The sequence below is a fragment of the Meriones unguiculatus genome, chromosome 17, assembly GCF_030254825.1.
Source record: "Meriones unguiculatus strain TT.TT164.6M chromosome 17, Bangor_MerUng_6.1, whole genome shotgun sequence".
In the NCBI taxonomy this organism is placed as follows: domain Eukaryota; kingdom Metazoa; phylum Chordata; class Mammalia; order Rodentia; family Muridae; genus Meriones; species Meriones unguiculatus.
In genome coordinates this window covers 98,829,106-98,847,878 of record NC_083364.1, presented here as the reverse complement: position 1 = coordinate 98,847,878, position 18,773 = coordinate 98,829,106, and the positions used below count along the sequence as shown (strand labels likewise).

General features: G+C 45.8%; 1 protein-coding gene across 1 annotated transcript in view; it reads right to left on the bottom strand.

The window, feature by feature from the left end:
• Positions 1-2,566: 2,566 nt before the first annotated feature.
• The window catches only part of Bace2 (beta-secretase 2), an 80,716-nt gene continuing 64,509 nt past the window's right edge, over positions 2,567-18,773 (bottom strand). Inside the window, exons 7-9 of the mRNA XM_060370838.1 lie at positions 18,088-18,237; positions 15,968-16,136; positions 2,567-3,031 (exon numbers count right to left, since the gene is read on the bottom strand). Coding sequence (XP_060226821.1) covers positions 2,778-3,031; positions 15,968-16,136; positions 18,088-18,237 — 573 coding nt within the window. The 3' untranslated portion in view covers positions 2,567-2,777. The remainder of the gene's footprint in view (positions 3,032-15,967; positions 16,137-18,087; positions 18,238-18,773) is intronic.

Below are 18,773 nucleotides of genomic sequence, written 5' to 3'. Positions count from 1 at the left end.
GTTTAACTCCAGGCACTTGTTTCTGGCTCAAAAGAAAATGCAAGGTCCACACCAGGAGACTGGAGACAGATCACCAGCAGCTCTCACTGTGGGGACACGGATCCTTTTTATTTCTTGCTATTGTTTAAAAAAAATATACCTTTAGTTACCTGCAGACAGAATTTAACTTCAGACTTTTGGGTTGGTTTGGTTTCTCAAGAGAGGGTTTCTTTGCATAGCCCTGGCTGTCCTGGAACTCACTCTGTAGCTGGCTGAGAGCTCACAGAGATCTGCCTGCAGGGATAGATCCTCCTGCGTACTGGGCCTAATGGTGTGCAGCACCACTATCCAGTTAACTCCAGGCTTCTAAACATCTTCTCAGGAAGATCAATAATTGTTCACGTTGAAGTGAAGCCAGGTTTCTCCTCAGAACTGGTAGGTTTATGACAAGCTAACATGAAGCCGCACCGTGCAGGTGGGAGGTGCTCCCATCTTCCAGTGTTTTCCTCATTCTATTAAAGGCAAAACTGAGACCCTCAAAAGGGTGCTACTTCAATTTCTGTTCAAAGTAAACCTTCCTGAAAGTTTGCCAAGTAAGCCTCAATTTACAGAACTCGGGAGGCGGGTGTCACCACAGTTTTGACTAAAAGGCAGCATGTGCCAGGAAAATGTCCCAAATACAACCGTCTATTTCGTTCTGCTTGCTAAGCTATGCTTTTGTAACGTAAGTATTACCACCAAAATGTCACATCCAGTTGCATCTACAAAGGTAGAGACATTTCATACGAAATCTGTGTGCCTGAACGCCCTGCTTGTCCGTATCCTGTACTGTCACACCCACTGACTTAGTGTGCCAGAAACCTTTTACACTTCAGAAGCCTAACCTAATACAAAGATTTGGATAGTGTGAGTGTGAGGACTGAGTAGTCCTGTTTCAGGGATTCATAGTCCCCACAGCAAAGGGAAGGGTGGCAGAGTATCTAAAGAACTTGGTTCATTTCCATCAAACCTGCCCAGAGACAGGAATCAACAGAAAAATCAACAGGTGAACAGCATCACACTTCTAGAGATTTCTAAGCCTTAATGCATTTTGGAATTATTTGTTCTCAACCAGAACAGGCCGGACACGTTGGTGAGCATGTGAGAGCACAATGCTGTTCCTGCTTCTGTTTGTTTTTCCTTCTGCAACAGCTCAATTCCTCTTACACCAGAATCTCCCAGAAGGTTCCTCTGGCTGCTGGGGAGGCTTCCCATTCACTGCAACATGCCTGATGGCTCCTGCATGTCCTTGGCACGGCCATGCATTTCTCAATGTGGAGGTGACCAAGTGTGCAGACCAGATGGCTGAGACGTCTGAAGTCTGTTGTCAACACCACAGACACTCCTGATGGGGTGGGGGCTCCCTGGCACTCTAGGTGGAGTGTTTTATATCCAACCCATCCCTGTAGCAGCATAAAATGAACACTGAACTTGGCACAGAAATGTGTGTGTGTGTGTGTGTGTGTGTGTGTGTGCAAGAATGGCTTTGCATGTCAATTATGTCCCATCATAAACAAATGTCCACATGGAGTTACAGGCTTCTACCTCACTTTGGCAAAGGCCTCAAATGGCAGTAGATATACTGCTGGTCCCCCATTGCTAAGGCTTTCCTTCCTGTTCCCAGAAGGGAGAACCACAGAGGTCATCTGCACGCCAAGTGCCTTCAGGTTTTTTGCATTGGTACACTTGAGCCCCAGGCATCTTATGAAGGGAAATGCATGGCTTTAAAGGACTCAGAAAAGTGGAAATCATGCCAAGTCACGAGTCTTCCTTCCCTGACAGCTGGTCAGAAGCATGGGCAGCTGGCCATGTCTCCATTCCCAGATCAGTAATTACCAACTTAGTTCCAGAGAAGATTTGGAGAAAAGAAACAATTACGGCAGCGGAGAGAGAGAGACTGAGTTTGTTTTCCTCATTAAAACATGATTAATTAACTTGAAATCTGAGTAAGCGTATGTGAAGAAGACCAGCGTGGTGACAAAATGTCGCATGACTGCAGCTCAGCACCTGTCTGCCTCCCCTGACAGCTAGGGCACTAGTGGAATCAGGCGCCTGCACTGACACATCCTGGCCAAGCTACACATGAAGCACCTCGGCCTGTGAGCCAGAGTCCACATGTCATTAGCACTCCATCCCACTCTGCCTTCCCCTGTCAGGGGCTTGTGTGAGGTGTGATCAGAGTGTAGCTTGTTGTGTCTGGGGGGCCGAGACCTACTCAAGGTCCTGCAGTGCAGTCAGGTGCAGAAGGCTGGTGACTCTCATCAGGCCCAAGGCTACTTCTCCTCCTCAGATATTAAAAGCCTTTTCATCTGTTCTAGACTAGGCAGTAGCCTAGCACCAAATACCATTAATACGGTCAATACCAAAAGTTTCCTTTAGGCAAGAGAGCTAGCAACTGAACTGATTTTTCCTGAGTTTGAAGAGAAGACAGTAACTAACCATGACTTGCCCATTTCTGTTGTTTGCTTGTTTGGGCTGATTTTTGGTTTTGGCGGTACACTGGGCAGTTTGGTATAACCAGTCCCATATCCTGAAGCCCAATGCACTGTTTTGGTTCACAACAAGGTGCTTTTATTATCGTTTCCCTCGAAGTAGAAAAGATCTGAAAACCTGGAAATCAAGAGTAATGGAGTTACAGTGAGTCTGGAAGGCATTCAGATGCACAGCTGAGACTCCAGACTGTCAGACAGAGAAGCCAATCAGAGGCGTGCTTCTGGGAAGAGCTGGGTTCAAGGCAGCTGGAGTTCAGATGAGGCTCTTCATTTCCAGCGATGTCTGACCAGTGAGGACTCATCATTAACAACCTCAGGGTCTCGGGGGCCACGTCGACAGTGCAGCGGGAGCAGCAGCAGGAGGATCAGAACGAGGAGGATGGCTCCGCACACACTCATCAGGGCATAGGACACAATCCACAAGATGGGCTCATTCAGAGCGTGTGCTGGAACACAGTTGCTGGCTATGTCTTCCGTGGAGAAGGGCCCAGAGATCTCAGACACTGTGGTACCAGCAATCTCTGAGGAAACAGAAGGGGGAAGGTCACACCCGTGCCCCACTGGCAATGGACACAGAGCTCACAGCGGTAACACTCGGGCCCCAATGGCTCAGATACTGAGTGCACTTAGGAACAGGTCAGGAGCAGCAGCGTGTCCTCATGGTTCAGGGCAATCAGTACATTCTACTGAACCTGCAGGATGGAGGGCTGTGCAGAAGCAAACACTGCTGGTTCTCCCTAGGAATATTAACACCCTGTGGGTGACAGGACACTGCCTGGAGGCACCACCTGGGCTGTGATGTTCCTCAGGAGTGAGGATGAAGGAGGAGTGGAAAGAGGGACAGTGTGCCATTCAGAAAGCTCAGCGGAAGCTGCCTGGGATGGTTGGCAAATTGGCAAAGCTAATTTGACCCCATGTAATACTTAGTGAGTCCAACCTAGTCTTTTTAATACTTTGTTTGTTTGGTTTTCTTGCAATAGGGTCTCGCTACAAAGCCCAGGCTGGCCTAGAACTTGCTATGCAGCCCAGGCTACCCTGCTTCTGCCTCTAGAGTTCTGGGATTACAGCAGAACTACCACACCTAGCCCAACCACTATTAGTGGTTCCAAGACCTTCCCAGCCACACTGGCTTAGGCGGGGCCACTCCCCCTCCTGTGTTGAATCTGAAGGACCAAGAACCAAAAGCGATCAATTAACAAACATGGCTGGTGTCATAAGTAATGACACAGAAACACAGAATGCTATCGTGGCTTCTACTAAAGACCCTGGTGTTGGAACAAGGTCCATGAGTGAAGCTGTGTGAGGAGATCTCTGAGACCTTGTGAGAAAACTCCAAGTAAAGAAGACAAGAGTCTTGTAACCTCTGGTCCTCCACAACATGGTTGTTCTTGGAATGTGCTTTTGTGTTCTCCGAAGTGTAAATAGGAGTGAGTTAACTTCAGATTATCCATCATCTACTGTTATTATTTAGAAATATGTATGACTATATATAGCCTGAACTCATGTGACTGTGCCCTTGCGACTTGAACTCAAGTGAACTTTGCTCACATGACCTTGCTTAACCCTCGGAAGACCCTCAGAATAGAAACTATCTGATGCCCTGAATAGAGCTGGCTCTTGCACAAGACTTTAGTCCTCCTCGTTTTTAGGTTCCACTCTCCCTGGCTCATGCTGCCAAATAGAGCAGCAACCCCCTGGTAGAAGCAGGCGTATGGGTGGGCTGGGGCACTGGGCTTTCCTCTCCTTCCAGAACTACAGTATCCTAAGATTTACTTGGGTACAGAGGACAGTGGACTAGAAAGGCCTGACCACTCTCTTAGTCCCAGAATATACACCACAAAACATTTCCTGTTTCCTGACTCAAGGCTCAGGACCTCCAGTCTTCCCAAATATGATCTTTAGTCAAAATGACAGTAGGATAATGATCTTTAAAGCCTGCCTTTGAAGGAGGAAGAAATGACTTTTTTTTTTTTTTTTTTTTTTTTTTTATAAAGGCCATACCCTCTCTGGCTTGTTTAGACTCCACAATAACAGCTTTTTTTTTTTTTTTTTAAGATTCCTTATTTATTTATTTATTTATTTATTTATTTATTATACAGTGTTTTGTCTGCATGTACACCTGCACACCAGAAGAGGGCACCAGATCTCATTATGGATGGCTTTGAGCCACCATGTGGGTGCTGGGAATTGAACTCAGGAACTCAGGACCTTTGGGAGAGCAGCCAGTACGTTTAACCTCTGAGCCATCTCTCCAGCCCAATAACAGCTTATTTAAGCACAGGAGGAGGAGAAAGAGGGGAGGCAGTGCAGTAGTGAACATGGCCCTGCCAACACCTGAGCGTGGTGGGATGCAGACTCGGTTGATCCACACCCCCAGACATCCGCAGTGGGAGGGATGGCCAGGGTACCAGCACAGAGCACCCAGGAGCAAAGTCGACCTGCCATTTTCCTGACACACAGCCATGCTACTGTCCCTCCTGGGTTACTCTTGGTTGGCCTACAGGGTTGGAATGGTGACCTATCCCTTCATCTGTTGTCTGAAGATGAAAAAAACTGAAGCATTTCCTGTCTGTCTCTTGATGGAGGAGTGCCAAGCCCTGCCCTATAGCTCTCCAAAGGCAAATGACCCCACTCTATATCAGGAAGGTAATGCACATTTACAATAGAAACCCTGCAAACAGAGAGAAGGGAAACAGTCATAGATTTACCGGTCAAAACAACCAATACTAATACTGTTGAGTGTAACCCTTTCTATGATAAAAATCATTATCATTAAATCATGTCCACCTATTTTAATGACTACAGAAAAAGCCATACTATGGACATATCAATTGAAGCTTAATTTGGATTTTCAACAACATTACTTCTGAATGGAAGAACTATTAGGGACTGGAGAAAATTAGGTCATTTCTAGTATGCTTGCGGAACATGCAGGAGGCTCTGGGTTCGATACTCAGTATTGCAGAAAAAATGAAAAAGATTTTACTGGCCATTTGTAATTTTGCTCCTTTGTTCTCACGGATTTGTACAAATCTTTCAGATAGTAAAATCTCTCTTAGGTTTCTACTGTCTTTGCAAAGCAGGTCATTTGTCTTTCTTCAAAAATTTACTTTGTAAATGAGATGTGTCAGCCAGTACCCAGATGAGAGGGAGCCGGCACAGTGCACAGATGGCAAAGCAGGAAGGCAGGAAGCACTCCAAAACTACTTGAAACCACTTTCACTTCCAGCCAAGATGGAGTCACAGGGGCCAGCTTGACCTCCCACTTGAAACAAATGCAACATTGGGTGAAATGATACTAAGTGAAAAACAAAGGAAGAGTGTTCCAGCACACTGCTTTCCTTCTCTAGGCTGTGGGCTAGGGAGGGGTGCCAAGCCAGGTAGCTCCCACCGTGAGCAGCAGGCAGATGTCTAGAGGAACAATGGCTGGTAGGGTTTGTAGTGCAGGCTCAAGCTGAGGAGAAAGCCCCACCAAGAGACCAGAGTCTACAGGGGGTCAAGGTCTCCTGGAACCTTTAGTGGGGAGTCCAATCAACACTTCACATCCAGGGGTCCGTATTCATATCCAGCCAACCACAAATCATTCCAGAAGAATAATGGCGTCTATACTGAAAACATGTACAGTTTTTGTCCTGTCATTATTTCCTGAACAACACGGTGTGACCAAGTATTTACACAGCGCTGACACTGAGGAGTCTGACGTAATCAAGAGATGATCAAGTGCAGGTGGAGCATGGGTTCTGTGGAGATACCATGCCATCTCACAGAAGGGACCTGACACTGAATAAGGTGTGACGTCATCTAGATGTGATGCTCAGGTCCTGTGGAGACACTGTGCCATCTCACAGAAGGGACCTGACACTGAATAAGGTGTGACAGCATCTACAGATGTTGCAGGCACTGGACAGTGCTTGGAGTTGGTAGAGAGAGAAGGCTGTCTTATAGAAGGGGCTCCTGCATCCCTGAGAATTCTTGGATCTTGGTGTCTTCTAGGGTCCTGGATCCCATCCCTTGGGTTCTGAGGGATGCCAGCACTGACCAGAGACCCCTGGGAGCCATTGAAAAAATATGAAAGAACAGGACTCAGGGCTCACTCAGGTGTGAAAGGATTGCATCCTCAGCTGCTCCCTGTGTGTGCTGTCTCTTCAGACAGTTTACAGGATAGCAGATAGAGCACAGAGCAGGAGAAGGACCTTTCTAACCATGGGCACAACATAGCCCTCGCTACCTACAGACGCCTAAAAGAAAGATGAGACAGCAAAAATTTTTTCAAAACGACTTAATCCTGACTCAGGACAAATTCCAAGTATTGTTAAGAGCACAAAAACACTCAGCCCTTGTGAATGGGAAATTGACACTGTGAGGCATCTGAGAAGATGCTGTCAAATGCACAGTCAGTTCCAGGGCCATGAGAAATTACCACAGACCAGAGGACCTGCAAACAGTAAGTAAGCAAACCCCACATGGAGAAAGTTTCATGGTTCCGGGGTAGCTGTCTGTGTTTTCACTTGGGGAAGGAGTGAAAGGTCTGGCTAAAGCTCTTTTATAAGTTCCCAGTCCCAGAGGCTCTATCTCCAAACTGGAGGGATGTCTTGTGTTTTTAGGCTCCCACAGAGGAACCTGGAGATAATGAACAGTCAGTCTACAGGACAGAGTACAGTAAGGAGCTGGAACACGCCATTTATGGTGCACACAGAGAAGTAGGGGATGTAGTTTGTCAGGAGGAGTTGTAGCCGGAAATGCCTCAGATGAGCACAGTTACACAGGGCATCGCGGCCTTGATTATCACTGGATTCCAACAAGGAAGTCAGAGGACTATTTAACATGACAGAGACACAGAAGAGGTTAGAAGACCTAAATCAAATTTCTTGGCATAATACATAACATGAAAAACACATTAGTGTTATTAATGGCACACACGTTATAGAAAAAGAGCATCAGAGGTGAAGAGATCGCTCAGTTAAGACCACTAGCTATGACTGATGAGAATCTTGGTTCAATTTCCAGTGTCCACAGGCACTTCAAAACCATCTGTAACTCTAGTTCCATGGGACCCAACAACCTCTTCTGGCCTCTGAGGGCAGTGCACACATGTGGTGCCCTTATATACATGCAGTTAAAACACCTAGACATAAAATTTTACAACAGATCTTTTCAAAAGGACCAATCAAATTATAGATAATCATAATAGACACTATGTGAACTGACACACACAGAGAACACTAACACCAACATCAGTGTATTCTCACGCTGCTTATTCATGTTAAAGGGACCAAATGGGGGAGGGGGTATAAGGCCAGAAAGAAGAAACAGCACCAAATTTTTGTAGAACGTAAAGTGAACTATATATCGATCACAGACTGCAGAGGCATGTGCTCCATGCCAGCACTGCCCAAGCTGGTGTAGGAGTTATGTCTGTAAACCCCCCCTCGCACTAGGGAAAGCAGGAAGGTAAGAAGCTGTAGGTCATCTTAGGCCACACAGGGAGGCTGAAGTTAGCCCAGGACCCTTCTCAAAAACAGTCATCATAAGAGCTACATCTGGACATTATTTTCTGGAACTTCCCATCACTAGGTGCTTGTGCATTTGTTGATACCCCAATTATTATTGAAGCTGACATGGCTTTCCTAGGTTGGATTTATGCATGAGAAGCCACTGTTCACCAGCTGGAGGACAGGGGGCCTTGGAGTGGTCTCTGGCTTCAAATCCCTGCTTTGTTGTTGTTGTCGTTGTTGTTTTTAGGGGATATATCACTCAGCTTAACTGCCTTGTCTGTTCAGTGTTCTCAGCTAACTTCTTTGACTCCACCCTTTTTTTAAATCTGTAAATGTCCCCAAAAGTGACAGTGTTGGAAGAATAGGTGGGTTAGTAGATTTTAAGTGTGTAGATGGTACCAAGGGTACCTGTCAATGCTGGTGATGGTCAGCTCTTATTATGTCGTTATTTCAATGCTTTTATCAATGTCCTAGCTTAAAGTTTTAATTGTACATTTTTTTTAGGCTGTTCAGTTCCCCACCCCCATGAGACGTAAAACAAAACAAAGTGCCTCACCAAACTGAAGATCTATGATCAAGACATTTTCTGCAAACACCTGCTTCAGGAAGCTTACTTTATAGTTGTGTGTGTGTGTGTGTGTGTGTGTGTGTGTGTGTGTGTGATTACACCTCAGGAATCCTCCCGATTCCCCTGACCCAAGTGGAGATTATAGGCCCACACCACTGACACTGTATCTGCTTTTAACATAAGTGCTAAGGATTGAACTCAGGTCCTCACACTTGCATAGCAAGCATTTTACTAAATGAAACTTCTCCTGAGCCTTAGGGCCAGGATTCTCTGCAGTGTTCAGGTTTTCCTTTGTACAAGATGGAGCCAGGGGTGCCCAGCCCTTGGCTTTAGGGTTCTCAGCGTTGGTGTCTTTGACAATATTCTAAGTAGATAAGGACAGGCATATCTCCGAGGCTTATTTTCACACTACCCTCCCTATTTTTAAACATGAGCTGTACCAGATGATCCACTTTCAACCCGCAGCAAGAAAAATCCCATGGAATGACTGCCACAATCCACAATGTGTTTCAAATTGTATGAGTTAAAATCTATATAGCTCTTGGATGCTAAATGTCTCAGTCTATAAAAAGAGATGGATGGTATTTCAGAAGCCCTGGAGGCATTAAGACAACAGGGCTGTCGATTTGACTCCATCGTTATTATCTGCTTAGCTGCAGACACTTGTACGAGGCAACATGGAGGCAGCTGCAGGGGCCCCAGTACCCAGAGTTTCTGTTTAGGGATAAGCCTGAGACTCGGGAGGGCCAGTTCCACATTGCCAACAGTCTCCAGAGAATTTGAACAGCTCTGCTTGAGATCCACATAGGGATTCTCAGCAGGAAGGAGGGCGGAATTAGCATGGACACCAGAGAAAAAGATGTCTGGGGAAAGGCTCAGATGGCAAAGTTCTGGATGAGCAAGCTGTATTTAATTCCTAGAACCAAAGAAACAAAAAGCCCAGTGTGGTGGCACGCTATTGTAATCCTAGTGCTGGGAAGGTAGAGCTAGGAAGATCCCTGAGGTTTGCCAAACAGCCAACTAGCTTACTTGGTGAGTTCTAGACCAACAAGAAGCCCTGTGTCAAAGAACGAGATGGAGAGTGACAAAAAACAAACAAACAAACAAACAAACAAAAACACCTGAACTTGACCTCTGGCTTCCACAAGCATGTAATCCCGTGTGTACTTGTATCTTAAGCACCCACACAGGCATACTTACATACCATCTACAGCCCACACACACACAGAAAGAAAAGGAGATTGTCTGGGTACCTTCTCCAAATCACCCTCTGCCATGGGCACCCTGTCCTACCCCAGCTGAAAGCTGCAAAGAAGCCAGCAAGTCTGCAACACCAGTCTTGGAAAAGCTCTTGGAGCCTTGGGAAAGGGCTTCCACTCACTGCTCCCCTACTGCAACGCTCAGCTAACCCTGTAAACTAAGAGTGCCCCGAAATTATAAAGCCAAAATAAAGTCACTGGGAAATATTGAAAGCTTCCATAACTTTTGATTCCACCAATTTGGTAGAGAACTTATTCCACCTCTAACAGACAGGAGGCCAATATGCAGCTCCCACTATTTATTCACCTAGTTAGTTTCTGCGGGTTGAACACCGGGCCTTGGATTTGCTAAGCACATGCTCTGTCACTGAGCTATATTGTCAGTATTGGTTTTTTTTTTTTTAATTTTTAAAACTTATTACAATTTATTTACTTTGTATCCCAGCTGTAGTCCTCCCCATCCCCTCCCAATCCTGCCCTTCCTCCCTCTTCTTCTTCCATGCCCCTCTCCAAGTCCACTGATAGGGAGGTCCTCCTCCCCTTCTCTCTGACCCTAGCCTATCAGGTCCCATCAGGACTGGCTGCATTGTCTTCCTCTGTGGCCTGGTAAGGCTGCCCTACCCTCAGGGGAGTTGATCAAAGAGCCAGCCACTGAGTTCATGTCAGAGACAGCCCCCACTCCCCTTACTAGGAAACCCACTTGGACACTGAGCTGCCATGGAACACATCTGTGCAGGGATTCTAGGTTATCTCCATGCATGATCCTTGGTTGGAGTGTCAGTCTCAGAAAAGACCCCTGGGCCCAGATATTTTGGTTCTGTTGCTCTCCTTGTGGAGCTCCTGTTCTCTCCAGGGCTTTCTATCTCCCCCTTCTTTCCTAAGCTTCCCTGCACTCTGCCCTAAGTTTGGCTAGGAGTCTCAGCATCTGCTTTAATACCCTACTGGGTAGAGTCTTTCAGCATTTGTTTTTTAAAGAGACCATCTTGAAATGTTATGGAGGCTAACTCTAAACTCTTAGTTAAGGGATGGCCCTACCCCAGCTTTTCAAATAGCAGAGACTATGGGTTTGGATCAGTGCACTCAGATTGCCCTCTGGTTTTAAACATGCAGTGGAATATAGAAGAGACATTCCTGGCCTAACATTCACATGAGGGTTAGTCTCCATACCCAGGAAGAGTGGGACATGCTGTCCTTGTTTTCCCAGGGCTTAGTATGACAACCCCCACTGTGGTGCAGCAGGGTGGCCATGGTGACAGACCCTGTCTAGCAATTATGGCTGCAAGCAGACCTCTGTGGAAGATAAGTCTATGGATATGGTCTGTTAATAACTGAGCAGGAAGGGTCACAGCATCTCATAAGCTCTTCACCAACCCTCCTCTGACCTTTCCCAAAGACTGCAAAACTGCTCCATTCTGCTCAGCCACAGGTGACCTCACAGGTTTAAATATATAGAAGGCAAAAGACTGACTAGGGTTGGGGCTTTTCCTTTTTTCCTTTCTTGATTTAGGTCATCCCCCCCCTTCCCTTCAACCCCTCCCCTGTTGCATCCTGTCCCCCTGCTGCTTCTTTCAAATTCATGGTCTCTTTTTAAAAATTACTATTGTTACATGTATACATAAAGGAATAAACATATAAACATAACTACCTGAGCTCACTTATGTTGCTCATATGTGTTAGGGCTGATCACTTGGGACTCCAGTCCTCTGGTGGAGGAGTAATGGCTTTTAAACTTGGTGCTCTCTCTCTCCAAAGTTTGTACTCAGGCAATGTGGTATGATGCAGCAGTGAAAATGAGTACTAACATGGAACATTTAGAATGTTTAGCAAAGAGATCAAGTTGACAAAGAACACACAGTTTCACAACAGTAATACTAACTGAAAAAAAAAAAACCCAACAAATCAACCAATTAACATAGGTGTGTTTTGTTACAAGCCTGTTTGTAGTTCACTTCTTTTTGCTGTGATGCAATGTCCTGACAAAAAGCCACTACCTATTTAGGATCATAGTCCGTTAATTCAGAATGAGGCAGAAACTTGAAACACCTGGCCAAACCACACCTACAGTCAGGAGCAGAAAGATAATGAATTCTTATGTGCCTATTTGTATAAAATCCCCTTTCTATACTTACACAGCCTAGGACTGAAACCAAAGGAATGGTACCACCCACAGTGGTCTGGCCTTCCCACCTGAGTTAATGTAATCAAGACAATCTCCCACAGACATCCCCCAGGACAACCTGACCTAGAGAATCTCTTGTGGATGCTTTCTTCCCCTGTGACTATAGGTTGTACCAAACTGATGATGAAAATGAATCATCACCAATTCTATGGTAAACAGAACTCAAAATGCTTTTCCATTTGAGATCTATTTCCCGATAGTTAACCCAGGTAGTGTGCTCCTCTACACTGCAGAGCAGACGGAACCGGCCACAAACAATAGCACTGCCACTGAAACCGGCTGCCACACTTTGACCTACATGGCTCTTTTGGACCACTCATTCGTGGAGGGGCTAGGTGCTGCTTTGAGGACATGCAGGCCAGTTGTGGCAATGCTCTCTTGACAACAAATAGAGGGGCTCTTGTCAATGACCACATGAGTGAGCTTGGAAGCAGACTCTGTGATGTCATCTGGCTGCGGATGATGAGCAGACTCAGGGCCATACCCAATTCCTTAGAAACTGCACTAGGAACTAGAGTAAAACGCAGCCAAGTCCAGGGGGAAGGTGTTAGGTAGCAAAAGATTTATACTAAAACACGCTCATATGTGTCTGGCAAGGTGCACTAATTGTAAGGAGGGATACTAGCTACATCTACCACAAGATGAAAATGTGATTATGAAACTGTGTTAGATCAAGCTTCCTGAATGTGTAAATGCTTTATGTGCAGCCAGCCCACTGTGTCTGTGGGTCCCATGAACTCAAGCAACCTCAGACAGAAAATATTTGAGAAGATGTGCTGGATGCAGCCTCGAGCAAGCAGCACAGAACCATTTACAGGGTGTTTGCACTATTATCACATTACTAGAAATGCAGAAATGGTTTAAAGTATTTGGGTGGTGACCATGGTAGCAGCAGCATTTTACACACAGGACTCAGGAGCCTGTGGATACTGATACTTGAGAGGGTCCTGGAATACATCTCCAAGGGTACTGAGAGGGAATGAGTGCTTTCTAGAGTTTAAGGTATTATATAATTAAGAATAAAAATGATAAGAAGAGGCAGAATGTCTAGTCCATTTCTCACAGGGCTGCAGAATCCTGTAACTACAGCCCCAGGAAAGGAATTGCTATGATAGCTAAATAAGTTGTGCTGAAGAGGAGACATACACCAAGATATCTTCTCACAGCTGTGAAATCAAGTATCTAAGTGCCAACACCTTAAATATATATATTTTAAACACCATTAAGAAAAAAAATGTATCATAACATCAGAGTTCAGAGGGAAATCAATACAGCTGTGTTGCCTCTCTGTGAAACAATAGCAAATTGTATCCAGCAGTGGTCTATTCAGACAACATACTGCTATTACACGTGTGGCAGTGGTATGTGCACGCAATGGCAGCTGCTGCAAAGGTAACCCCTGGTTTATGGGAAACGTCGTTCCCATATTAAATGTTTATTTGTAACATTTAATATGGGAACAAGGTTTGGGAGAAAAATGTTTAGTTCTTAAGATTACCTTAAAAGAAGTAAAATATTCAGGGTTGAGAATACTGTGACATTTCAGGCCACAGTGTGACATCTGAGATGGGAAAGTCTCAGGGGCAACCTAACATGATAAATTACATATACCCCAAAGCTAAACATGTACTCATGGTAAGACAAAAACCACGAGGGACGGGCAGCAGCTCAAGATGGTAACGTGTTCATCACGCGTGCATGGGAGCCCAAGCTTGATCTCTCAGAGCCCATATGCAGAAGCTGGGTCTGGTGGTAGGCACTTGTAACCCCAGCAGATGGGTGGAGACACGGGGACCTGGGGATTTGCAGGTCAGGCAGACCAGCTGACCTGGTGACTGCCTGAACAAGGAGAGGCTCTGTTCTGTCACAGAAAGCAAGAAAGATGGCATTCTGAGGAGTGACAGCTAAGGCTGTTCTCTGGCCTCCGCTGCATGTGCACACATGCACCTCTATACACAGGAACACGCACACACTCATGCACACCACCACTGTTGCCAGGACAACTCATAGATCCCAAATCTTATACAAAGTCAGATAAGAAGTCACACATATCATGTATGTCTGAGCTGGGTGACTGTGTAGACAGTTATTATCCTTGTAGATCAGACATGGTTTTTCCTGCTAACTGGTCTTCACATTCTCCAGATGGCTACCACACCTTCAGATTTGCTGGTTCTCTGACATGAGCGAAGCTGTCCTTAAGCTTGCCATGATGACTTTATGAAGGTTAGTTTTCATTGTCAACTTGACACAATCTAGAGAGTGTGAGTGAGAGGTGGCCTAGATCCGCTTGGCCTGGGGCGCCTCTGTGGGGGACTGTCCCATCATGTGAGATGGGAACCTGTGCATGGTGGGTCACGCCACTCCCTAGGAAGGGGACCCCGCACTGTGCCAAAGCATAGAAGGTGAGCTGCGCGCTAGCATGAGTGCATCAACTCACTGCTTTCCACACGTGGCTGTGTACGTGATGTCACTGCTCAAGCTTCTGCTGCCTTGATTTCCCCTCCATGGTGGACTATAATCTGGAATAGGGAGCCAAAAAAGCCCTTTCTCCTTAAGGTGCTTTTGTCAGACTATTTTATTATAGCAACAGGAAAGAAAGCTAAGATAACCTTAAGCTTCTGATCCTCTTACCTTCATCTCCTAAGAGCTGAGATTATCAACACATGTCATGGTGCCCTGTTTCATGCTGCGCAGCATTGTTGCAGGATTTGAACCAGGGCTTCCTGTGGCCTTGGAAGGAACTGTCTACTGAGTTACATATCACATCTAACCCCCAAACTTTTGACTTTCTGAGACAGGTTCTTAATCAAATTCATTCAAGGCAATCCTTCTGCCTCAGCTTTCTGAGTGCTGGGGTTATAGGCATGACCCACCTTGCTCAGTTTGCAAACACTTTCTCAGTTCCTTGTAAGGCCACTTTGAAACCCTGCAGACATCTTGACCACCTCTCCTGATACAGGTTCTCCTTCCTCTCTCCGGAAACCTAATCGCATGCCTGGATCTTCAGTTGCTTCCTTCTGGGCAGCTTGGGCTGCTTGTCACAAGTACCTAGTCTTTGAGCTTCTCTTGCAACAGCTGCCAATCTGCAGGGTGCTGGCAGTCGAGGGCCTTCCCTACCCTAGTGGAGTCCCACCCAGGCCTCAGCTGGACTCTGCAGTGTGAATCTGCTGTGGCTCCTTACACTGCTCAGTACAACATGTTCTGTGAAGGAATTACTCCTTGGCCTTCTTATTTTAGGGTTCTAAAAACAAGCACCCACAGTCTCTCCTTATTTCCTAACGAGGACCCAGATTCTCATGAATTCTTTCCTTTATTAATTTTGCACCAACAGTCAAAACATCATAATTGATGGCCTGGAAACAGTTTAACTATGGGCATGTGCTCAGTCTGCTTGTGCCTCTGGGTTCCATTCCCAGAATCCCTACTATAAAATCAAACTGTAATTCGCACAAGGCTCCTGGGCACTTTGATTTCTTCTGTGGGAAATGACGACTAGTGCTTTCCAAAAATCTGTTGTTGCCTGAGATAGAAGGGAAGTTTTATGTGTGCTGAGCCTGGTGTGCAGGCCTGTAATCTCAGATCGGTGGGAGGCTGAAGCATAAGGATCCCAAGTTCAAAGCCCGCTTGAGCAACTTATGAAAATGTAGATTTGAAATTAAGAAAGTTCAGAAGTAAAGAGCTGAGGATATAGGTTAGTAGTAGGTACATTAGCATGTGCACACATGGATTCAACTCCAAGTATTACCCCCCACACACTTACATAAATCACCTCTTTTCATCTTTTAACAAGCCCATGAACTATTTCAGTGGTAAGATCTGGTCGCTGGAAATGAGCACACATCAAATGGCTCAACAGTAGCCAGTAAGGAGCTACAATTGTTCTGGGGGTGGGAGGGTGTATCTACCAAGGCCCTCTTTTCAGGGAGCTACTGTGCTATGCAAGCCAGATTTACCTGCACAGGGACTCACTGCGAAGCCCATCCTCTTCTGAGCTCTGTCAAAGACCACGTAGAAGCCCTCCATCACAGTGGCGCCAATCACCAGCGCATTTGTAGAAGAGGAGATACCAAAACGGTAGCATTCATAATTGAGACCAGTTCCCATCATGGGCTGAATGTAGAGCTGTTTGTTGAAGAAACAAGGACAAACACACAAGACAAAGCATGGATTAGACAAAAGTATAAAACTGGAGGTCTCTCTCTGCCCACAGCCCCCCAAAGGTCAAGAAAGACAAAGACAACAACACCTTCCCAGTAATCTGAAACATGAGATCGAAAGTGTCTCAATAAACGTTATTTTTAAAAAATTTTTAATTTTAATTATGTATATATTTGCTTGTGTCTGAGTGTGTGCACACACATGCAATGCTTCATTCCAGAGGACTGACTTTGCAGTAGCTATCTTGCACTATTAGACTGTCAGCAAGCAATGCCTCAAGGCAAGGTGTTACTCATCTTTCCCCTTGAGTCTGGGGACCTTAGCCAGGAGTAGGGTCTAGGCAAATGTGTGTTAAACGAAAGTGTGGGATAAAGTGTGGCCAATGTCCAGTGGGCACACAGTTTCTAGAGAGGAGCCGATTAAGTCAGGAAAAGGGAACTCCTGGCTCTAAGGGTCTGGAGGTTGTCTAAGTACATGTGCGATGTCTCTGTCATACCTAACAATGAACAAACTACAGGGAAGCAAAAGATTATGTAGCAAATATGAAGCAACTGACAGACATGAGTAAGTGGCCAAATGCCATCCAGGGTGTGTGTGCATTTTTTAGTTGGTTCTTTTGTGTGTCCCTTCCAGAAAGAAATCCAGATAATGGACTTGGGAGTCAGAGGCAGACACGCCTTAAGTTTGAGGCTGGTCTGGCCTGTGTAGTGAGTTCTAGGCCAAGCCAACCAGGGCTCCATAGTGAGACCCTGCATAAAATAAATAATGAATTCCAGATTGTATATTTGGTAACCTTGCTGAATCTCATAAAAAAGACACTTGCCTTCCTTAAGCCAAAGTGGCATAAACAGACAGCTGGAACTCTTTAGACTGAGACAAAATATATTTTCAAGGGTGTATGAAGACTTTACTGTTGGCCTAGAGGCTGTTCTAAATTAAAAAAAAAAGTGTGTGTGTGTGTGTGTGTGTGTGTGAGAGAGAGAGAGAGAGAGAGAGAGAGAGAGAGAGAGAGAGAGAGAGAGAGAGAGAATGAATGTGTGCACATGTGCGTGTGTCCCCCAAGCTTCTAAGATTCTGGTTATAGAAACTTTGAATCTGATCTCCCTAGATTTTAGAGAGGGAGAAGGTTAGGGTGAGGCATGCAGCAGGGGAATGACTCCACAGTGCCACCTCATGGGAGATCAGGAAGTGCAGCTTAGGGGCTTGGGGCTTTCTCAGTTCCATGGTCCATCTTCCTCCCTAAAAAGCCAAGGCTCAGGGAAAGAGGATGGGAGAATGGAGACAGGAGACAGGGCTCAGGAAGACAGAACTCCCTTTAGTGAGTCTCTTGGGCAAAAGAGTTACTGCTGTTACAGGAACTATGAGGCATTCACCTCTGACAGACAACATTATTGGTACAAGGACAAAGTTGAAATGGAGCTATGGCAGATGTCACACATGTTCTCAAGTTCTTTACATTTCCCTATGGCTACCGTGAGGCTGTGTAGCTCCCCACAGTGAGAAGAGAGTTGTGTCCCCAGCTCTAGAAGCTAGGTCCACTGCAGGCTCTCGTGCGTGACATCAGGGAGAAGAAAGGGCTAGACACCAGGGCTGTATGGGAGTCTTTCCTCTTAGAACTCCACTGTTACCCATGCCATCTGATGATGACAGACACGTGGGATTGTTATTCCTCTAACCTGACCCCAGACATGTGAGGTGAGCCAATAACATCCTAGGCTCAAGCTAAGACTGGCCCAGCCTACTCCCTTTGGCCAGGGCCGTACGAGGCAGACTGAGAGACAAGCAGACCTGCAGGATCGTGACCAAGCGACAGTGTGGTGGCATCGCCATGGCCACGAGTGCCTAGTTATGTATGAGATTTGATTTCGTGAGTTACATGGGAAAGTAAGGAGAAGAGCACAAATCAAGTTTGTACCTGAGGCAGAATGGTGATTCGGAAGGAACGACTGGAGTTCTCGTCTCTCAGGTAGATAGAAATCTTAGGGAAATATGCCCATGGCGTTTCAGAATTTGTCCAGCATGCCAGCTGGACCCCTGTCCAGAAGCCATCAGAGAACTCTGGAATCTGGACAAAACAGATCCTGTGAGAAGCAGGGACCAGCCTGGAGCATAACAGGAAACAGCTCTCTGCTTTCCTTGTCCCAGCACTGGACGCCCACAGGGACAAACAACACCTCGTTTAGACAGAGTGACATGGATATCAGTCTTCTGGAAGAGTGACGGTGAGGTGACGACACAATAATAATTATTAAAGCTGCTAAGACACCCAGATCACTTCCTGGCATTGGGAACTGTTATATAAACACCTAGCAAATGACTACTTGAGTCTTCCCACACATCAACCTGTGTGTGTGTGTGTGTGCGTGTGTGTGTGTGTGTGTGTGTGTGTGTGTGTGTGTGTGTGTTGATGTTCCCTTTTACATTATCAGGGAGGGAACCAAAGCACAGAGAGGTGTGGCAGCTTTCCTAAGGCTGTACAGCAACAAGCATTTGAAAGAAACAAATTCTAAACATACCTATTGTAGTTTCATTTCTGTTGCTGTGATAAAATACCTTGACAAAAAGCAGCTTAGGGGAAAGGGGATTATTATTCCTCTTACA